This window comes from Pipistrellus kuhlii, unplaced genomic scaffold (genome assembly GCF_014108245.1).
Source record: "Pipistrellus kuhlii isolate mPipKuh1 unplaced genomic scaffold, mPipKuh1.p scaffold_m20_p_16, whole genome shotgun sequence".
Lineage (NCBI taxonomy): Eukaryota > Metazoa > Chordata > Mammalia > Chiroptera > Vespertilionidae > Pipistrellus > Pipistrellus kuhlii.
Window position 1 is genome coordinate 27087561 of NW_023425471.1, and position 18352 is coordinate 27105912.

Here is an 18352-nt window from a genome sequence, read left to right on the forward strand (position 1 = left end):
AATACAATGCAGTATCACTATGCTCACCATGCTGGTACATTAGCTCTCGAGAATTTATTCTTCTGGTATAACTGAAAGTTTTTATCCTTTGACCAATATCTTTCTATTTCCTCCACCCCTCCAGCCCATCAACAACCATTCTATTCTCTGTCTTTATCAGTTCAAATGCTTTAAATTCCATATATAAGTTAGATCATATGGTATTTGTCTTTCTCTGTCTTATTTTATTTAGCATAATGCCCTCCAGGTTCATCCATATTGTTGCAAATGGCAAGAGTTTCTTCTATTCTCAGTTTTAGTAAGATTCCATTGTGTATATCACATTTTAGTTATGTATTACTCAATAGTTAAATGCTTTGCATTTATTAACTTAAATAATCCTCACAACAATTCTATAAGGAAAGTACTGTTATAATCCCATTTTATGAGGAACTCTAGACATAGAGCACTTAATAAACTTGCCCAGGGGGAAAAATACTAAATGGAAGAGCTGTGCCTTGAGACCAGTCTATCTGGCTCTAGAATCTATGATTGTTTAACCTTCTTGGGTACTGCCTCCCAATAAAAATTTGCTGAAGAAATGACTAGTGACACTAAATGTACAGTGGCTAGTATTTATTGTATGTTTACTATGTGCCACTCACTGAAGTTATTTTGCATCATTTGACCTTACCTATTTCCCTTCTATGTAGATATGACTATGATTCTCATTTTGCAAATGAGGGGACAATAATAGGCAAAGATAATTTGTTCAAGGTCATGCAGCTCATGAAAAAAGGAAGAAAGAAAGAAAGAAAGAAAGAAAGAAAGAAAGAAAGAAAGAAAGAAAGAAAGAAAGAAATTGGTTCCCTCTTGTCTAGCCCAAGAGTCCATGCTCTTAAGAGTAAACTTCATTGCTTCCTAATAACTTACATGGTTCTTCCTGAAACCTCCTAAGATAAATTTTATCAAGGACCTGCTTTGACACTGAGGAAAAATAATAATTTACAGTTAAAGCAATTCCCAAGGTTAGACTAATTAGTAAAAGACAGTAGAGTCTAGGACCCAGTTGTTCTAGCTTCAACTCCTCGTCCTCTTTCTCTTTAAGCCCATTTCTGTTGATATGTTTGCATTTCTAGTTGTTTTGAATGGCTCATCCTCCAAAGGACCAATCAGTGCAAGAAGAAATGGCCCAAATGCAGGAAGTTACTTGAACAAAAGAAGTCCTCTCTCTAGCACCATTAAATTCTATTTAGTTCTGACTTTCCAGAATATGACAAAAACAACATAAATACCAAGTAGTTATGACACAGGAGACAACAGAGCATATCCAGACCGGTACCACTGACAGAAGATACAAGACAAAGTCTGTTTTGGCAACTTCAGGGCTGTAGGAACATGGATAAATGACAAGAGAGGAGAAATGGGCTCTTCTCCTTTTCCACTAAAAATGAAACGGCAAACATGGAGAAAAGGGGGAATATCCCCAAAAGCAGCAAAATAATTTCCAGTATAATTATATCAGAAAAAACAACAATACACATGCATAGCTAAAATATCAGGGCAATGAGATTAAGAAGATCAGAGCCAGCCATCAGAGAGGACAGGAAAAAAGAGAACAAAGAATCTTATCTACATTTTTCAAAAGAAAAGTGACAAGAAAAGAATGAGGACAGCAAAAGTTAAAGAATAGATTACATATCGATAATTAGAAGTCACTGGTATCTTCACATATACCATAATGACCACTTAATTCATAAACATATACATATATATGTGTATATACATACACACACCCTCTAAATCAAGCTACACATTTTTAAAGCTGTTCTAAGTGGCTCAGGCAATCCCAATTTCCAATGTACACTATGGGAAAGATTTTGCATAATAATTTGCAAAATGGGTACATTTTTGCAATAAATCTTATGAGTTAACCCTCAACAATTCCATCTCCTGGTTTGATAGATGCCATAGGAAGAATTGTCGGGGAGGGGAAACTAAGAAGAGGCCTGATATTGGGCCAAGTTTTATAATCATAAAAGTTCTGTCTTCCAGGATCAGCTCCAGACCAAGATAATTATTGTACCCATTAACCAATCCACTATTGGTTCCGGATCTTGCATTCAGAGCTTATCTCCAACACTAAGGCAATTTGACTCAAAACTCAATTTGTTCTCTCAATCCTCTGTCAAAGGTAAATGGACAAAGTTAATGAAAGATGTGGTACACACAGAGAACAGGGTGCTTAAAAACAAATGTGTAGTTCATGTCTCAGGCTGGAAAAAAATGACAATTTTTAACTAGGTATTTCAAGACTCACCATTCCTCTTCAGATGCTTTTACTACTGGATGAGGTTAAGAACAAAGGGACTGGATGATGGAGTCAGAGCCAAGGGTAGGACAACAAATTTAGAAAGTCACTCTAAGCATTCTTTGTTTTTTCCCTTCTCTTTTATTTTCCCTGGTCCAAAATTCTTCCCAACCACTCCCTGGAGCCAAAAGTGGTCTGAACTCCCTATGTTGAGAAAGAAAGTGAGGGGAACAGTATACCATCAGGAGAAGAGAACAGTATATCCATCAGTCTGAGAACATATGCCATCCTCCTACCTTCCAAGGACTGGAGACCAAGAAACCAACATTCACATTGAGTCAGCCAGAAGTCAATGACAAGAGTATGAAAAGGATTACAGAGAATGGAGGTGGAGAAAAAAAGCATAGTCAAGAGTTATAGGAAAGTAATACAACTTATGTAGAAAATAAATAAGGGCAAAGGGGAAAGTCCTGTACCACAAAAGTACATACCTGTCAGGGAAAGGTAGGAGGACCCTTGTTGTTTCTTGGGGCAGTGAGGAGCCATTAGAGTGGAAATAGGGGTAATTTGTTCAGGGAAGCCACTATTCACCAACTGGGATAGAAATATTTTAAATATTTTTAATACCTAGTGTAAATCAGTAGGCTATCAGATCTGAGTGGTAGATAGTGGAGAAGGATCACCAGGGGCAAGAGGGTAAATAGTAAAAATGATACCAAGACAAAAAAAATCCTATTTTTAGAGCTTTATTGTCCAAAAGCCAGCTTTGCCTATAATATTCATGCCATACCAGTCATCCCAATATAGAATTGCAGCCAATCTTCTGTCTGCTTTTGACCCATAGTTTTAACCCACTTTATTAATAGTTGGGGGATGATAAAGGGGGAAAGGCTAGTGTCCCCTGAAGTGCCCAGATCCCTTAGGGAAGAAGAGGGTGTGATTACCTTCTTGCAGAGGACCATCTGGTGGTCAAACAGGAAGAAGACCCGCTGCTGGTTGCGGCCATAGGGCTGGTAGATCCAGGCCATCTCCCCAGTGTAGATCAGCTCCGAGCTCCTGTCTAGGATGTCCTCACCCTGGGAAGGACATGTGACAGTGAGAGGCAGCCTGGAGGCACCTAGGGCTATACATAATCTGGGGCAGGAGTAGAACAGAAAGGACTGGTGGAAAAGGAGGGATGAAGGGAGGGACTCCTGGGGATCCTTGAAAGACTCCATGAGCTGGAAAGACTAATACTCATATTCACCCTGAGGCCATATGAGCCCAGGGCTATCTAGAACTGCTATAGTCAATTGCCCTCTGGCCCTAGGGGCATCAGCTGCCATGAAGTTCATTCTCTAATTTGACCTCTTTTTCTCTATGAATATCTCTCTGCCACAGTATTTTATCCCAACATTTGTCTTTTAGATGCTTTCCTGTATCTGAAGGTTAAGTCTGAATAGGTGGTAGAAGTCTCTTTGTTTCCAGATGAGAAAAAGGGACAAGGGAGAGCAAGGAGATGATAATAAAAGAAAAGAGAACCCACACACCTTCTTACAATAGTGTTTTTCTTCTCCTAATAAGTTCATTAAGATATATTGATTAAATAGGAAACTTTATGACCACATCCTTCCTTTGCTTATTATACAGAGAGTTGGAAACAATCCTCCTTCTTGTTATGTAGAGTCAGACACACAGAAAAGCACCAAGACACCTGATTCCTAATTCTTCAATTCTATAGTCTGGCTCCTTTTTATGGCAATTCTGCTATTTCAGAGGTATGTGGTAGGTCTGTCAGAGGAGCTTACATCTTTAATGGATAAGGCTAACAGAGGTGTGCTTGGAACTCATGGAACACAAGGCAAACCAAATCAAAGCCATGGGCACAAGGATGTGTGTTCTTTGGCCTATGTGCAAATGGGGACAAAGAGCAGTGCCCAGGATTAATACTTACTGAGCACCTATATTGGTCAAACATTGTGTTACACTTTATCTATTCTGATACTCACAGTTGCCCTCAGAGATAAATATTCTTGCTCTCATTTTATAGTCTGAGTTACAGAGAGGTCAACTGATCAGCCAAGTTTATCCAGCTAGTTAGCTACAGATCTACAATCAAACCTCAATTCTATGGCTCCAGAGAATGTGCTCACTCTTACGTATACATTTTGCTGTATCCAGGCCAAAATTATTGGAGAGTCAGTCCCTTCCTCTCTCTGGGTCTCAGCTTTTCCTGCTGTTAAATGAGATATCTGAGGATGATGTGTAAGTTCCTATCCCTCGTACTCAAAGTTTGAAGTCAATTGGAAATTAAGGCTGCTTCATCATCCCAGAAATAATCAGAGGCAAACAGCTCTGGGCCAAAAAGAGGGGAAGCTGGATATTATATTCTCAAGCATATCATCTTTTCCCAGTTTAAGGGATGGAAAGGAAAAGAGGAGCTCAGTGGGAATATTTTCTATAATACAACCTCAAAAAGAAAGCTCAGAGATATTACTGTGAATGCAGATTCCATACCAGGGATACCTTAAAACTTAGATAACACTCCTTGGGAAGCCCACATACTAGCACAGAACTTCTGAAAGCCCAGATCTGGGAAAGGAAGTCCTCAGAATGAGAGAGCTATACAGGCCTTTCCTTTAAAGGAATGGAAAGATGAGAGTGGTACCAGTCTGCCATGTCCCATCTGAGGTATCCCAGGAAGATGTGTCTCCATCTATTTTGAATATATATTAAGTGAAAGAAATCTATAAAAGGGGCCAATGCCATACAAGGATGGCCAAATTACTTTTAGATGCACCACTTACTAAACTGAGAATGATTGTACCAGCACTAGGAATATTCAGTGTCATCTGGTCTACCCACCATATCAGTCAGTAGACAAATTCTATTCTAAGTACTACTTGTCACATGTAACTCTACCAAGCAAAACAAAAACAAATAAAACCTTGAAAAAATACACTCTTTATTCTTATCAAGGTGGTTGACAGTTGATATCGGGCAATTCACATATTCTCTCTGTGCCTCAGTTTCTTCATTTTAAAAATGAGGATAATAGCAGTACCAAACACATTGGCTGTTGTGAAGATAATATAAATTAACATATATAAAATTCTTAGGAAAGTACACATCATATTATAAGCTCTACATAAGTGAAAGTTATTCTATTGAGTATTACTATGTGCCCTATATACTGTGCTACATACATAGTTCATTCTCTAATCATACCCACTAATGTCCCATAACTAAGGTCAGAGAAATTGGAAGTAATTGTCTTAAAGTGGCTGAATCCAGGTCAGATTCCCTCGAAATCCCATGTTCTAACAACTGAAGCACAGGAGAATAATGATTCCTTAATGGAATAACCAGCTGCCCTGGAAGTTTTCTGAGGTGAAAATCTCAGAAGGCTTGGGTACTAGACCCATTGATGCTATCAGTTTACCTGTGCCTATGAGAAATATGTTAACCATTCTCAATCTGTTTCCTTATTTGGAAAATGGGAATAATACAATGGTTCCTATATGGGTCACGTTATATGGCTGCTTGAAAGTGGCCATGTAAAATCAGTCCATGTGAAGGGAAGAGCTCTCTCAGAATTCAGAGCTCTCACCTTGTCCTTCAAAGTGCAATCCTTTTCCACTGACCCCTTCCCCACAGGCCTTTTGTTCTCTTCCATTCCTCTAGAATTTTGCTCACACTATTCCCTCTTCATAGAGTGTATTTGCCCCCACTCCCCCCCTGGATAGGCAAAAGCACTTCTCACTCATCTCAATGCTCAGCACACCATTCTGATTATAGGCTGATTGTCTGATATAGGGTTGTGGTCTCAGGAAATGCCATCCTTTTCATACAGTTTATTTTCAGTGCTGCCTGCTGACAAGAGGGCAGAGAAATAACAAATCCACCCAGCACCAGATTTGGTCTCCTGGTCCCAGGAGAATGCCTCATCAAGCCACCTTATCTTTTAAACAAATGCTCTTGCTGCCTCCATCATGTTGGGGTTTAGTGTATCCTCCAACTTCTTTGGATTAAATAATCTGATGGTAAACTACAACAAATCCTTGGGTATTATACAACCAGGATGTGAGGGGAGGGGTTCCATGAGGAAGAAATCACAATCATGTTACCAAACACGAGCTCTAAACTTGGGCTCCTGGTAAAAAATCTAAAAAAAAAAAAAAAAAATTAAAAAGAAGGTGTCTTCCTGCCTTTCAAGTGGATCTAATGCATGTAGAGGGTGGTAGAGTGATAGCTAAACCAAATATCAGCATCAGAAAATTAGAAATTCAAATTTTCCAGAAACTACAGTACATGGAATAGGTCCTTTTCTATGCTGTTCCCCTAAGCTGCTCTAAGGTATTTATTATTACTTAGGCTTTGTATCTATGCCCAATGGAATGGGGTTGTCAGGTATTATTTTTATAAGCAGATGACAAAAAACAGAATTTGGTCTGTCAATTTGGCAGGGATGATAGTCATGGCCTGAAATGTGCAGGCTTGGGTAGACCTAATAGATATGTCATGGTGAGGTGATCCTACCAAAAGGAAAATAAGTATATTGACTAGCCAACACCAGAGAAACAACCAATTATTCTGTGTTTGGGAGTGAATTAGCATATAGATCTTCTCAGCCAAGTATTCATCTGGTGGTGATGAAATTCCAGGAGTTGAAAGAGATTTGAAAAGCTACTGAGTCAACCCAATTGTTTCCTGGCAATAAGAAAAATGATGAACCTTTCCTTTCTTAATGAAGCACTGTTACAAAGATTTCTCCAACCTTCTTAGAAAGCTATTCAAGTATACAATACCTCTCATTAGCAGGAAGTTTTACTTTGGTTCTTATCTAAATCCTTCCTGCTGTTCTTCAAATCTAATTCCTCTTCACCCATCCATGGCTATGTGTAGTCCTGGCTAAGCTGTTCAGACTTCCCAATATCCCTGTTGGTAAAGATCCTACCTCCCAGTCTAGGACAGAGGCCTGCCACTGGGCAATCTTGTCAATATTCTCCAAACGCCGCTTGCGTTCATTGATCTGCTGAGTCACATTTCTCATGACAGCCAAAGCAGCTGCCACATATCTGTAGTCACTGCAAAAACACAAAAGTACAAGTTGAATGATTCAATGTGCCAGAGAACCAATGTGCTACATGCCAACCCTATTGTCAATTCTCTTCTTCCTACTTAGTATAATAGAACCCTGGTTTTCAGATAGAAGCCATGTCACATGGAGACTACATTACCTATCATTTTTTATACTAATAGGTGACTATGTGTATAAATTATGTCAAATGATATATAAATAAAAGTGTCAAGAATATTCACTAAACAGTTTGGCTCAGTGGATAGAGCGTCGGCCTGTGGATTGAAGGGTCCCAGGTTCGATTCCAGTCAAAGGCATGTACCTTGGTTGCAGGCACATCCCCAGTAGGGGGTGTGCAGGAGGCAGCTGATTAATGTTTCTCTCTCATTGATATTTCTAACTCTCTATCACTTTCCCTTCCTCGCTGTAAAAAAATCAATAAAATATCTCTTTTTAAAAAGTGTTGAGAATAACTTTTGAGAAGCCTCTTTCAAGGAAATTGGCATACCATTCTTTAGCCCTTACTTAATCATGATGTTTGGAATATAGATTTGATGGCTGAAGTTCTAGCAGTCATCTTGGACAATAAGGATAAGGTTCAGACTCCTAGAGCTAGGATAAGAGAAAGTTGGAGAAAGTCCAAGTCTCAGATCACCTCTCTGCAGATATCTTTTTCATAAGATGAAAATAGACCTATATCTTTTCTATACTATTATTTTTGTGTCCTATCTGATACAACCAGCCAAAGACCAAGAGGGGATCTTTGCACATGCCTTGGTCCAGACAACTTTACCATTTCTTCTATCACCTACTTCTTTTTTTAAAAAATATCCATTTTATTTTTAATTTCTTTATTGATTAAGGTATTACATATGTGTCCTTATCTCCCCATTACCCCCAAAACCCCCACTCATGTCCTCATCCCCCTCCCGTTGTCTGTGTTCATTGGATAGGCTTATATGCATGAATACAAGTCATTTGGTTAATCTCTCCTCTTTACCCCCAGCCTCCCCTACCTTCCCTCTGAGGCCTGATGGATGTTTCTCTGTCTCTGGACATCAGTTTATGTTGTTTATTATATTCTATAAATGAGTGAGATCATGTGATATTATCTTTCTCTGACTGGCTTATTACACTTAGCATAATTCTCTCAAGTTCCACCCATGCTTTTCAAATGGTAAGAACTCTTTCTTTTTTTACCACAGTGTAGTATTCCATTGTGTAGATATATCACCATTTTTTAATCCACTCATCTGCTAATGGGCACTTAGGCTGTTTCCAAATCTTAGCTATGGTGAATTGTGCTGCTATGAACATAGGGGTGCATATATTTTTTCTAATTGGTGTTTCTAGTTTCTTGGGATATATTCCTAGAAGTGGGATCACTGGGTTAAATGGGAATTCCATTTATAGTTTTTTGAGGAAATTTCATAATGTTCTCCACAGAGGCTGCACCACTCAGCATTCCTACCAGCAGTGCACGTCATCATCAAAATGTCCATTCTACCCAAAACAATCTATAGATTCAGTACACTACCCATTAAAATACCAATGGCATATTTCACAGACCTAGAATTAACTTTCCAAAAATTCATCTGTAATAAAAAAGTCCCTAAATAGCTGCAGCAATCCTGAGAAAGAAGAACGAAGTAGGTGGGATCTCAGTACTAGATATCAAGCTGTATTACAAAGCCACTGTTCTCAAAACAGCCTGATACTGGCACAAGAACAAACATATATTGTAGATCAATGGAATAGAATAGAGAACCCAGAAATCAACCCAAACCACTATGCTCAATTAATATTTGACAAAGGAGACATGAACATACAATGGAGTCAGCACAGCCTCTTCAATAAATGGTGGTGGAAAAATTGGACCAATATATGCAAAAAAAAAAAAAAAAAAAAAGAAACTAGACCACCAAGTTACACCATACACAAAAACAACCTAAAAATGGATAAAGGATTTAAACATAAGATGGGAAACCATAAAAATACCAGATGAATCCACAAACAGCAAAATCCAGACATAGGCGGAAGGAATCTCTTCACTGATATTGCTCCTAGGGCAATGGAAACTAAAGAGAAAATAAACAAATGGAACTATCCTACCTAATAAAAGAGTAGTATGCAAATTAACTATCACTCTGCTCTACCAGCCACACTCACAAGCCACACTCACCAGCCAATCAGAGCAAGTATGCAAATAAACCCAACCAAGATGGCTTAGAGCCACAGAGAGTAGGAGAGAGGCATTTCCCCAGCAACGGAGGAAGCCAAGCTTTCTGCCTGCCCTTGCTGGCCTGAGCCTCCACTCAACACTACAAAGTTTCAAATATAGAAGGTAAACAAATCCAAACAGAAATGCTGCTGCCACTGACTGAGCAGGAGGCTTGGCTCTGCTCCAGGCTACAAAGTTTCAATTGTAGAAGGTAAATAAATTCCAGATATCAGGGCCTCCACTTGGGTAGCCAGGGGGCATGGCTGGCCTGCAAACCACCACAGGCCCTTTGCTCAGGCTGCCCCATGCCCCAAGGGAACCCCCACTCTGATCCGGGACACCCTTCAGGGCAAACCAGCTGGCCCCCACCCATGAACCAGGCCTCTATCCTATCTAATAAAAGAGTAATATGCAGATTGACCATTACTCCAACACACAATATGGCTGCCCCCATGTGGTCAAAGATCCTGCCCCTATGTGGACACAAGATGGCCAGCAGGGGAGGGCAGTTGGGAGGGACCAGGCCTGCAAGGGAGGATGGTTGTGGGTGATCAGGCAAGTAAAGGAGGGCAGTTGGGAGGCACCAGGCCTGCAAGGGAGGGCAGTTGAGAGGGACCAGGCCTGCAAGGGAGGGCAGTTGAGAGGGACCAGGCCTGCAGGGGAAGGCAGTTAGGAGTGACCAGGCTGACAGAGGAGTGAAGGTGGGGGCAAAAGGGCTAGCAGGGGAGCAGTTGACATCAATCAGGGTGACATGGGAGTGGTTAGAGGGTGATCAGGCTCGCAGGCAGAAGTGGTTAGGGGCAATCAGGAAGGCAGGCAGGCAGGCAAGCAGTTGGGAGCCAGCAGTCCTGGATTGTGAGAGTGATCCCAGATTGGAGAGGGTGCAAGCTGGGCTGAGGGACAACCCCCACCTTTGCACAAATTTTGTGCACCAGGCCTCTAGTATAAAAATAAAAAGCTTTTGCACAGCAAAAGAAACCATCAACAAAACAAGAAAGCCCACTATATGGGAGAACATATTTGCTAATGTTATCTCTGATAAGGGCTTAATCTCCAACATTTACAGGGAATGCATACAACTTAACAAAAAGAAGATAAACAACCCATTAAAAAAAATGGGCAATGGACCTAAATAGATACTTTTCTAAAAAAGACAGAAGGAAGGCCAAGAGACCTATGAAAGCATGCTCAAAGTCACTAATCATCGAAGAGATGCAAATCAAAATGACAATGAGGTACCATCTCACACCTGTCAGAATGGCTATCATCAACAAATCAACAAACAACAAGTGCTGACAAGGATGTGAAAAAAAGGAACTATCACCTATTTCTAAGGCACTCTGGCCCAAATCACTGTGAAATAACATCCTCCTGAACAATATAGAGATCATAGATAGAGTAGTGATTAGAACAGAGACTGAAGCCAGACTCCTTGGGCTCAAAGCTTAGCTTTGTCACTGACTAGTGGTGTGGCCTTTGTCAAGTTTCATTCACCCTCTCAGAGACTCAGTTTCCCACAAAATGGGGAACATTACCTTAGGATTTGTTGAGGGTTTAATCATCCATGTAAACTATTTTAATCCCTTACTCCAGTTTGATTTCTGTACAACTGCCAGATCCCAGTCTTCAAACATTACTGCATTTAATCACCTCCAGTGATATACAATGCTTACTATGCCTCCTAACCAGTTTATTTTGTCTCAAAACAACTCTGTTGAAAAATAAGCTCTTCTTTATCCTGATTCTTTATGAATATTAGCTATTATTAGTTTTTCTTCTGGATCTTATTACTGACTCATATTGAGCTTATGGCTGACTAATGTTTCCTACATCTCTTTGAAATATGCTGTCTGGAAGTTGCATGTCTCTCAATCTGTAGTTTAACTGTTAATTTCTTAAACACAACTGCAAATCTTTACATTTGTTCATGTTACATATCAGCCTTTTACAATAGATCCTCCAGCCTATGGGGGGATCTTTTGGGCTCTGTAACAATGTCAACATTATTCTCTGGCAATACTATCTGAGCCTGCCATTTAGAAGCAGAATAGGGCAATGATAGAAGGTATGGTTGAAGTGTTGAAGCTGTTAACATAAATAAGTACCTCTGTTCTTTGGGCTAGATTTCTGTTTCCTTCCATTCCTCTATCTAATTTGAGAGCATCAGAAAAAATGCCTTAAGCTACTTTCTGTAAGGTAAAGCATAGAGCTATACTGCCCAATAAGGTAGCCATTAGCTACCTTTAAGTGAAATAAATTTTTTGTTCCTCAGTTTTATCAGCTACATTTCTCAGTACTTAGTAGCCATATATGGTCAGTGGCTACAATATTAGGTAGCATAGAAATAGAGCTTTTACATCACTGTAGAAAGTTCTACTGGACAGCACTGACATGAGAATGCTTATTACCTCATGCCCCACTCAACCATGAATTAATTCCTGCCATGGTGCTATACTGTCAGTTGACCTTTGCTATTTTTACCTGGCAGCCTTTCTCACAATGTTTATAGAGGAAATATTTGATCCCTAACTTGCCCTTTTAGCTTTAGTAGTGTGTGAAAAAAGTAAATAGCTATGGTTTAGTCAGAATCCTGCTCAGAGTCCCGAGAACTCCAGATGATGTGTGGGCCCAGGCCCCTAAGGAGGAGATTGACTGAAGCAAGATTTTTTATTCCAGATGTCAGCTAAATGCCCTCTTATACACAGTCTTCATTCTTATCAGCTTAAGGAAGGGTGGGTGGCAGGATGGGGACATGTCACCCTTCTGTAAGCAAAGGTAGTATTGTTCCCCGTTTATCACTCTCCATCCATCTAATCTACCTCAGCAGCCACTTTGACTGCCTGCATTTCAGACCTACCTTTCTTAACACCTATCATACTAAGCTTTTAAATCTGGCAGCAACTTCTAATTGCCTTCAAATCCAAGCTACTTTGACATGCATCACAGGATCTGCCATCTTGATGCAGCTCGCTGAACCTGATAAAAGGGGTATAATGCTGGGCTCAATGGGGCATTTTGAAGGAAAATAGGGACTGATATAGCCTGTCACTATCTGAGCCATTCTCTCAGCACTCTTTTAAAAGATATATATTTTATTGATTTTTTACTGAGAGGAAGAGAAAGGGAATAGAGAGTTAGAAACATCAATGAGAGAGAATCATTGATCAGCTGCCTCTTGCACACCCCCCACTGGGTATGTGCCCGCAACCAAGGTACATGCCCTTGACCAGAATCAAACCTGGGACCTTTCAGTCTGCAGACCGATGCTCTATCCATTGAGCCAAACTGGTTTCGGCCCTCTCAGCACTTCTGATCCCAGGGGATAGAAGAAGAGGGGACCAGGGACCCAGAGGGAAAAGAAGCCTTGAGAAAGGGATTCCAGTCACATAGTGAAGTAGCACAGAAATGGCAAATCCCAGGCAGATGACCTATCTTATTGGTTCCCACTAAACTCAAAAGGCCCTGAGGTTGCTTTGACCTAAGAAACTAACATAGCCTTTTAAAAAATATATATTTTATTGATTTTTTACAGAGAGGAAGAGAGAGGGATAGTTAGAAACATCAATGAGAGAGAATCATCGATCAGCTGACTCTTACACACCCCCTGCTGGGGATGTGCCCGCAACTAAGGTACATGCCCTTGACTGGAATCGAACCCGGGACCTTTCAGTCTACAGACCGACGCTCTATCCACTGAGCCAAACCAGTTTCGGCCTAACATAGCCTTTTGCTGTGTTTTGAAAATGGTCTTTCTGAGCTCTTAAAAGCAATTATGTAACATATAATTTACCTCGTTGAAATCATCTATCCCCAAGTATGATTTTTAGAGCCTCCTGCTAGGTTCCATGGAACAGACACTCAGGATTAGGTGGGAAATGAACTGTGATATAAAAACATTTGAAAGCCATTATTTGAATATACCAGTTTTGAAACTATTGGCCTGGAGGCTGCTCCACTGAGATTTAGGTACAATAGTGGCTGCTTTTGGTCATTTAACACCATGAAGTATAACTGTGGAGGGCATTTAGTCTCAAGTTATCATGAGTTAGCAGAACCGAAAGACACCTTGCAGACTGGTTAATACAATGGCTGACAAACCTTCTTGGGCATGGAAATCACTTGGAGGGCTCTTTAAAAAGGTTTCCAGTACTGGTTGGAGCACCATCATGTACACCAAAAGGTTGTGGGTTTGATTCCAGATCTGGGCACATACCTAGGTTTCAGGTTCAATTCCAGGTTGGGGCATGTACAAGAGGCAACTGATTGAGGTTTCTCTCTCACATTAATGTTTCCCTTTCAAGTCAATAAGCATAGCCTTGAGTGAGGATTAAAAAACAAAACAAAACAAAAAAACCTAATTTTTTTTAAAAAAGAGCTAAGTTCTCAGACCACTGTTCAAAATTTGTTTCCCTGTTTTGCCACAGACTTGCTCTTTTTCATTTCACTGTCTGGGCCTCAGTTTCTCTAGCTATAGAAGGAGGAAGTCTGACTAAAATACCTTCCTTTAAGGGTCTTTCCATTATAAGTGTTATAAATATTTTCCATTTTTATTTTCAAAATATCTTAATTTTAGTGGGGGTTCTTCAATGTCTTACGTTAGCTCTCACAAAAAACTGTATCCTTAAAAAACTTGGCATTCAGTTCTGACAATGGGTTGTATTAAATCTTTTCAAATGAGATTTAGTCACCTCAAAATTTCATATCTAATGAATATTGCCACCGTTCCCAAGCTAGCAAACAGACACAGGGAGGAGAGAGAAGAATCCTCCTTTGCAAGGTCCTTCTCTACCTGCCTTCCTCATAGCCAACAGAGCATGGAAGGCACAATTACCACTGGTGGTGTTACTCACATAAAGAGAGAGTCCAGTGTCACTGTATTTGGATTCATATCTGAAATCTATCCAGGGCTCCAAAACTACTGAAGCACATGACCCATGATTTACTTAGAAAAACAACATCAACTTAAAAATAAACACATGGATTGACCTAGAAGTTTGACATAAACAAAACCAACTGGCCAAAACTCATGGCTTTATGCAACTACCTCTAGAAGTCATATCCAAGGAACCTAGGCAATGGAGCCAAATAAAAGTAGGAAACAGGCCTAATACGAATCAGATAGGAAGCTAAAAACAATTGGCCAAAGTCCTTCTTTCTTCTTGGAGTGCTCAATCAGAAAGAAAGCAGAGAGCTGGGCCAGCTGGTCTAAGATTAGGTATCTAATACCAATTAAAGGCAGTGTAGAAACAGGCTGAGGACTCTAGTTCATGAAGTAAAACACGTGAAAGAGTGGGAGAGTGCCCCACTCAACCATGAATTAATCCCTACCACAGTGCCATACTGTCAGTCAACCTTTGCCATTTTGGTTCACTTTAGACCATCCCCATTGTTGGAGATGACACCCAGCATATACCTTACTAGCAGGAGGTTAGGAGTGCCATTTCCATTCTGAGAGATAAACTTCTTGGTCCATTTTGAGTTGGTTTTCTTGAAAATATTAAAAACCTTTAAAAAAAAAACTTCAGGGGAAGTTTCAAGTCTATTTTCCCCCAGTATGTTCAGGGTCTAATGGGAAAGTACAGTTGGAATGAGGCAGAGCAGGATAGAAAAGATAAAGAAAAGCAAGGAGTTAACCTTGCAGAATAAATTTAAGGTCAGTATAGTTGGGCAGGCTATTTCCAAAATATTTAAATCTATTAAGCAGAGTAGAAAATAACAGTTGAAGAATTATTCCATCTGTGTTGAATTACTTGGCTAAACTCAGGACTAAGGACCAGACTATAAGCTCCCTGAAGGCAGGGATTAAGTTGTATAATAATGATGATGCATAATGATTTTGTGCATACTGATTTACATCTATTTTAAAAAACAGAGCGTGATAATATTTATTTAATATACAAGTTTGATACAACCAAAAAGTGAAACACCAGAATAAAATAGTAACAAAAACATGGTATTTCATTTGCAATGCATAAGAAACGGTTAACATCTTTAGTCATAAATAAGCTCTTAAAAACCAGTAACAGAGGCACTATAATGTAAGGAAACTTGCTTTACAACTTTATAAGCAACTCTCAAGTTATCATGAGTTATCAGAACCTTCCCTTACTTTATACATATAACAGCCTTGAGAGATAAGCAAGAATATGTCATCATCCCATTGTGCAAAGAAGCTAACAGAAGCTCAGACAAGGAAAAAGAACATACATACTTAGTACGATAAGAACCAACATGTAGAGGAGGCTCTTTCCTCCACTCCTGCCTCCCTTAATCCCTTACCTATGGTCCTGGGCAGTATACTTGAGGAGCTCAGCCAACTGTAAGGGATACTTGCAGATTTTCTGGACTGGAGTCAGAAGGAAACCATCAATAGCTATGTCGATCATCTGCTGCAAGAGGCGACAGGCCTCAAAGAAGTGCTGATAGCGGCTGTCCTTCATCAGTTTGGAGAGCTCCATGCAGGCATCCAGATGGTTGTTACAGTATTCAGAGTATATCCAGAATCCATCTTGCTGTGAACAGAAGAAAAAATGAAGAGAAAGTAAGACTGCTGAGGATTCCAAAAGAAGTTTTGGAGTTTTGGAGAAATGGGGGGAAAAAGACCCTGTTATGTAGGACTGTTAACATGATATTATCAATCTTCCTAAATTAATTCATAATTTAATAATAAAAATAATTATTTCAAAACTAGAAAAATTTATTGTAAAACTTAATATAGAAAAAATAAATAGCTAGAGTAAGGAAATTCTATAAATGAAGGGTAATGAGGACAGACAGGCCCTCACAATAGGAAATATACCACAGCAATAAAACTTTAGAAATTTCTGGCATGGCAGACTAAATGTTTTAGAAAAATCTTAGCCAGAAAAGCTAGAAAAATATAATAATTTCTGTTCAAAGAAATCACATTATCCAGAGGCTCAAACTGTCTCCACAGAATATCCCTTAGGAAATACACCTTGGATTATTTAGGGGTAAAGAGGTCATGATGTATACAAATTTAACAGATGGCTAAGAAAAAATATATGAGTGGATGTATGTACATATACATATATATATATATATATGTAGAGAGGTGGGAAGAGGAGAGGGTAAAGAGAAAGACAGAGCATATTCAAATTATAAATTAAAAGCAGTGAAATGTTATGTTAACAATAAGTGAATCTGGGCAAATAGTATATGAATGTTCTTTGTACTTTTCTTACTTTACAACTTTCCTGTAAGTTTGAAATTATTTCTAAGTTTAAAATTAACCTCTACAAATGTTCTTATACATTGTTTAAAACTCATACAAAGTTTACTTGATACATAAAACTTAAAAGAAATAATAGGCAATACAAATTGATAGATTAAAAAAATCAAGATTGAGTTATTATTACACATAGACTTAAAAATACTAAATAGGCAAGCCCTACAGATAAGAAGAAATTGGAAAATATATATATCTAAATAAAGAGGGAGGGAGTGTGAGTGAGTAAAGGGGCAAGAGGGGCATGTGTAGACATGTGTTGTATGTGTGTGGGTGAATGAGGAACAGATAAATATCTTAGAAGTCCCAGCAACTGGGAGAACAGGCTCTCCTATATTGGGAACCCCTGCTGATGCTGAAGGCACCCCAAGACTTGCTAGGCTTTGGTGTGGAACCCACAGCATCTTGTATAGGGGAGTAACAAAGGCCAGGAGTGCTGCAACACCAAAATCCAGACTACTTCACATAGCACCCCAGGACCTGTGCAGGGAGTTGCCTGCAGCCATAACACATGTGGAACCACCACTGTGCTCAGGCAGTGAGCAGTTTGATACCATGACATAGGTCCCAGATATCTGCAGTGAGTATTTGCCAGACAGATATCTTGAGCTATGCATCTTAGATGAAGCCCAAACCCAATGCTCCAGAATCCCGTGCTTTAGGTCCCCATGCTGTGAGTGCAAGCCACGGGCATCCCACTCCTTGCTCCATCCCTAGTCCTAGTACAGAGCCACAGCCTGGTGCATGCTACACCCTCACCCAGACAGAGCCCTCACCCAGTGATTATCCCATCCCCCCCACAGAAAGAGCCATTGGCAAGCGTGCACTCTGCCAGCACACAGACAGAGCTTTGGCTGGTGTGCACCCCACCCCCAGCATAGACAGAGCTGCAGCCCAGTGTTTGCTATGCCCCCAGCAGAGACAGAGCCTCTGACCAGTGGGTGCCCCACCTTGGCACAGACAGAGTGGCAGCCTGGTTTGCATCCAGCCCCTGGCAAAAACGAAGCCTTGGGCCAGTGTGTGCTACACACCCAGTAGATACAGAGCCATTGGACAGTGGGTGCTCTGCCACCAGCACAGACAGAGCCTTTGGCCGCTGAGTGCCCCACCCCCAGCATAGACAGAGCCTTTGGACTGTGTGTGCTTTTAACCCAGCACAGTCACAGATGTCACCTGGCACAAGCCCTACCCTCAGCCCAGGCCAGAGCTGCTGGTAGGACCCGGTGTGCCCAGCAACAGGTCACAGAACCACACTGCAAGTGCACTGCTAGAGGGACTTAGGTACCATTCTGCCTTAGAAGCTGGGCCACACAGAAAATTGTATGCCAGAGGATTCTGGGTCTTTACAGAGAGTCACAAAATAGAGCAACTATGCACCCATACCCGCCAACTCTGAGAAACAGAAAACTGAGGAACCAGACTGGAGGAGAAAGGGGTACAATTCAGAGTAGAGACAATAATGGTGTGAAACTCAAGGCAGACCCAACCCCTGTGGTAAGGGTCCAAGACCTTTGGACTGCTAGGCGCTTTAAT

General features: G+C 40.3%; 1 protein-coding gene across 10 annotated transcripts in view; it reads right to left on the bottom strand.

Moving 5' to 3' along the window:
• Window positions 1–18352, bottom strand: part of ARHGEF9 (Cdc42 guanine nucleotide exchange factor 9) — a 314280-nt gene that overhangs the window by 44429 nt on the left and 251499 nt on the right. For all 10 annotated transcript variants that reach the window (XM_045582383.1, XM_045582382.1, XM_036439902.2 and 7 more), the window contains 3 exons: window positions 15850–16082; window positions 7227–7356; window positions 3235–3366 (listed from right to left, as the gene is read on the bottom strand). In XM_045582383.1, coding sequence (XP_045438339.1) covers window positions 3235–3366; window positions 7227–7356; window positions 15850–16082 — 495 coding nt within the window. The remainder of the gene's footprint in view (window positions 1–3234; window positions 3367–7226; window positions 7357–15849; window positions 16083–18352) is intronic.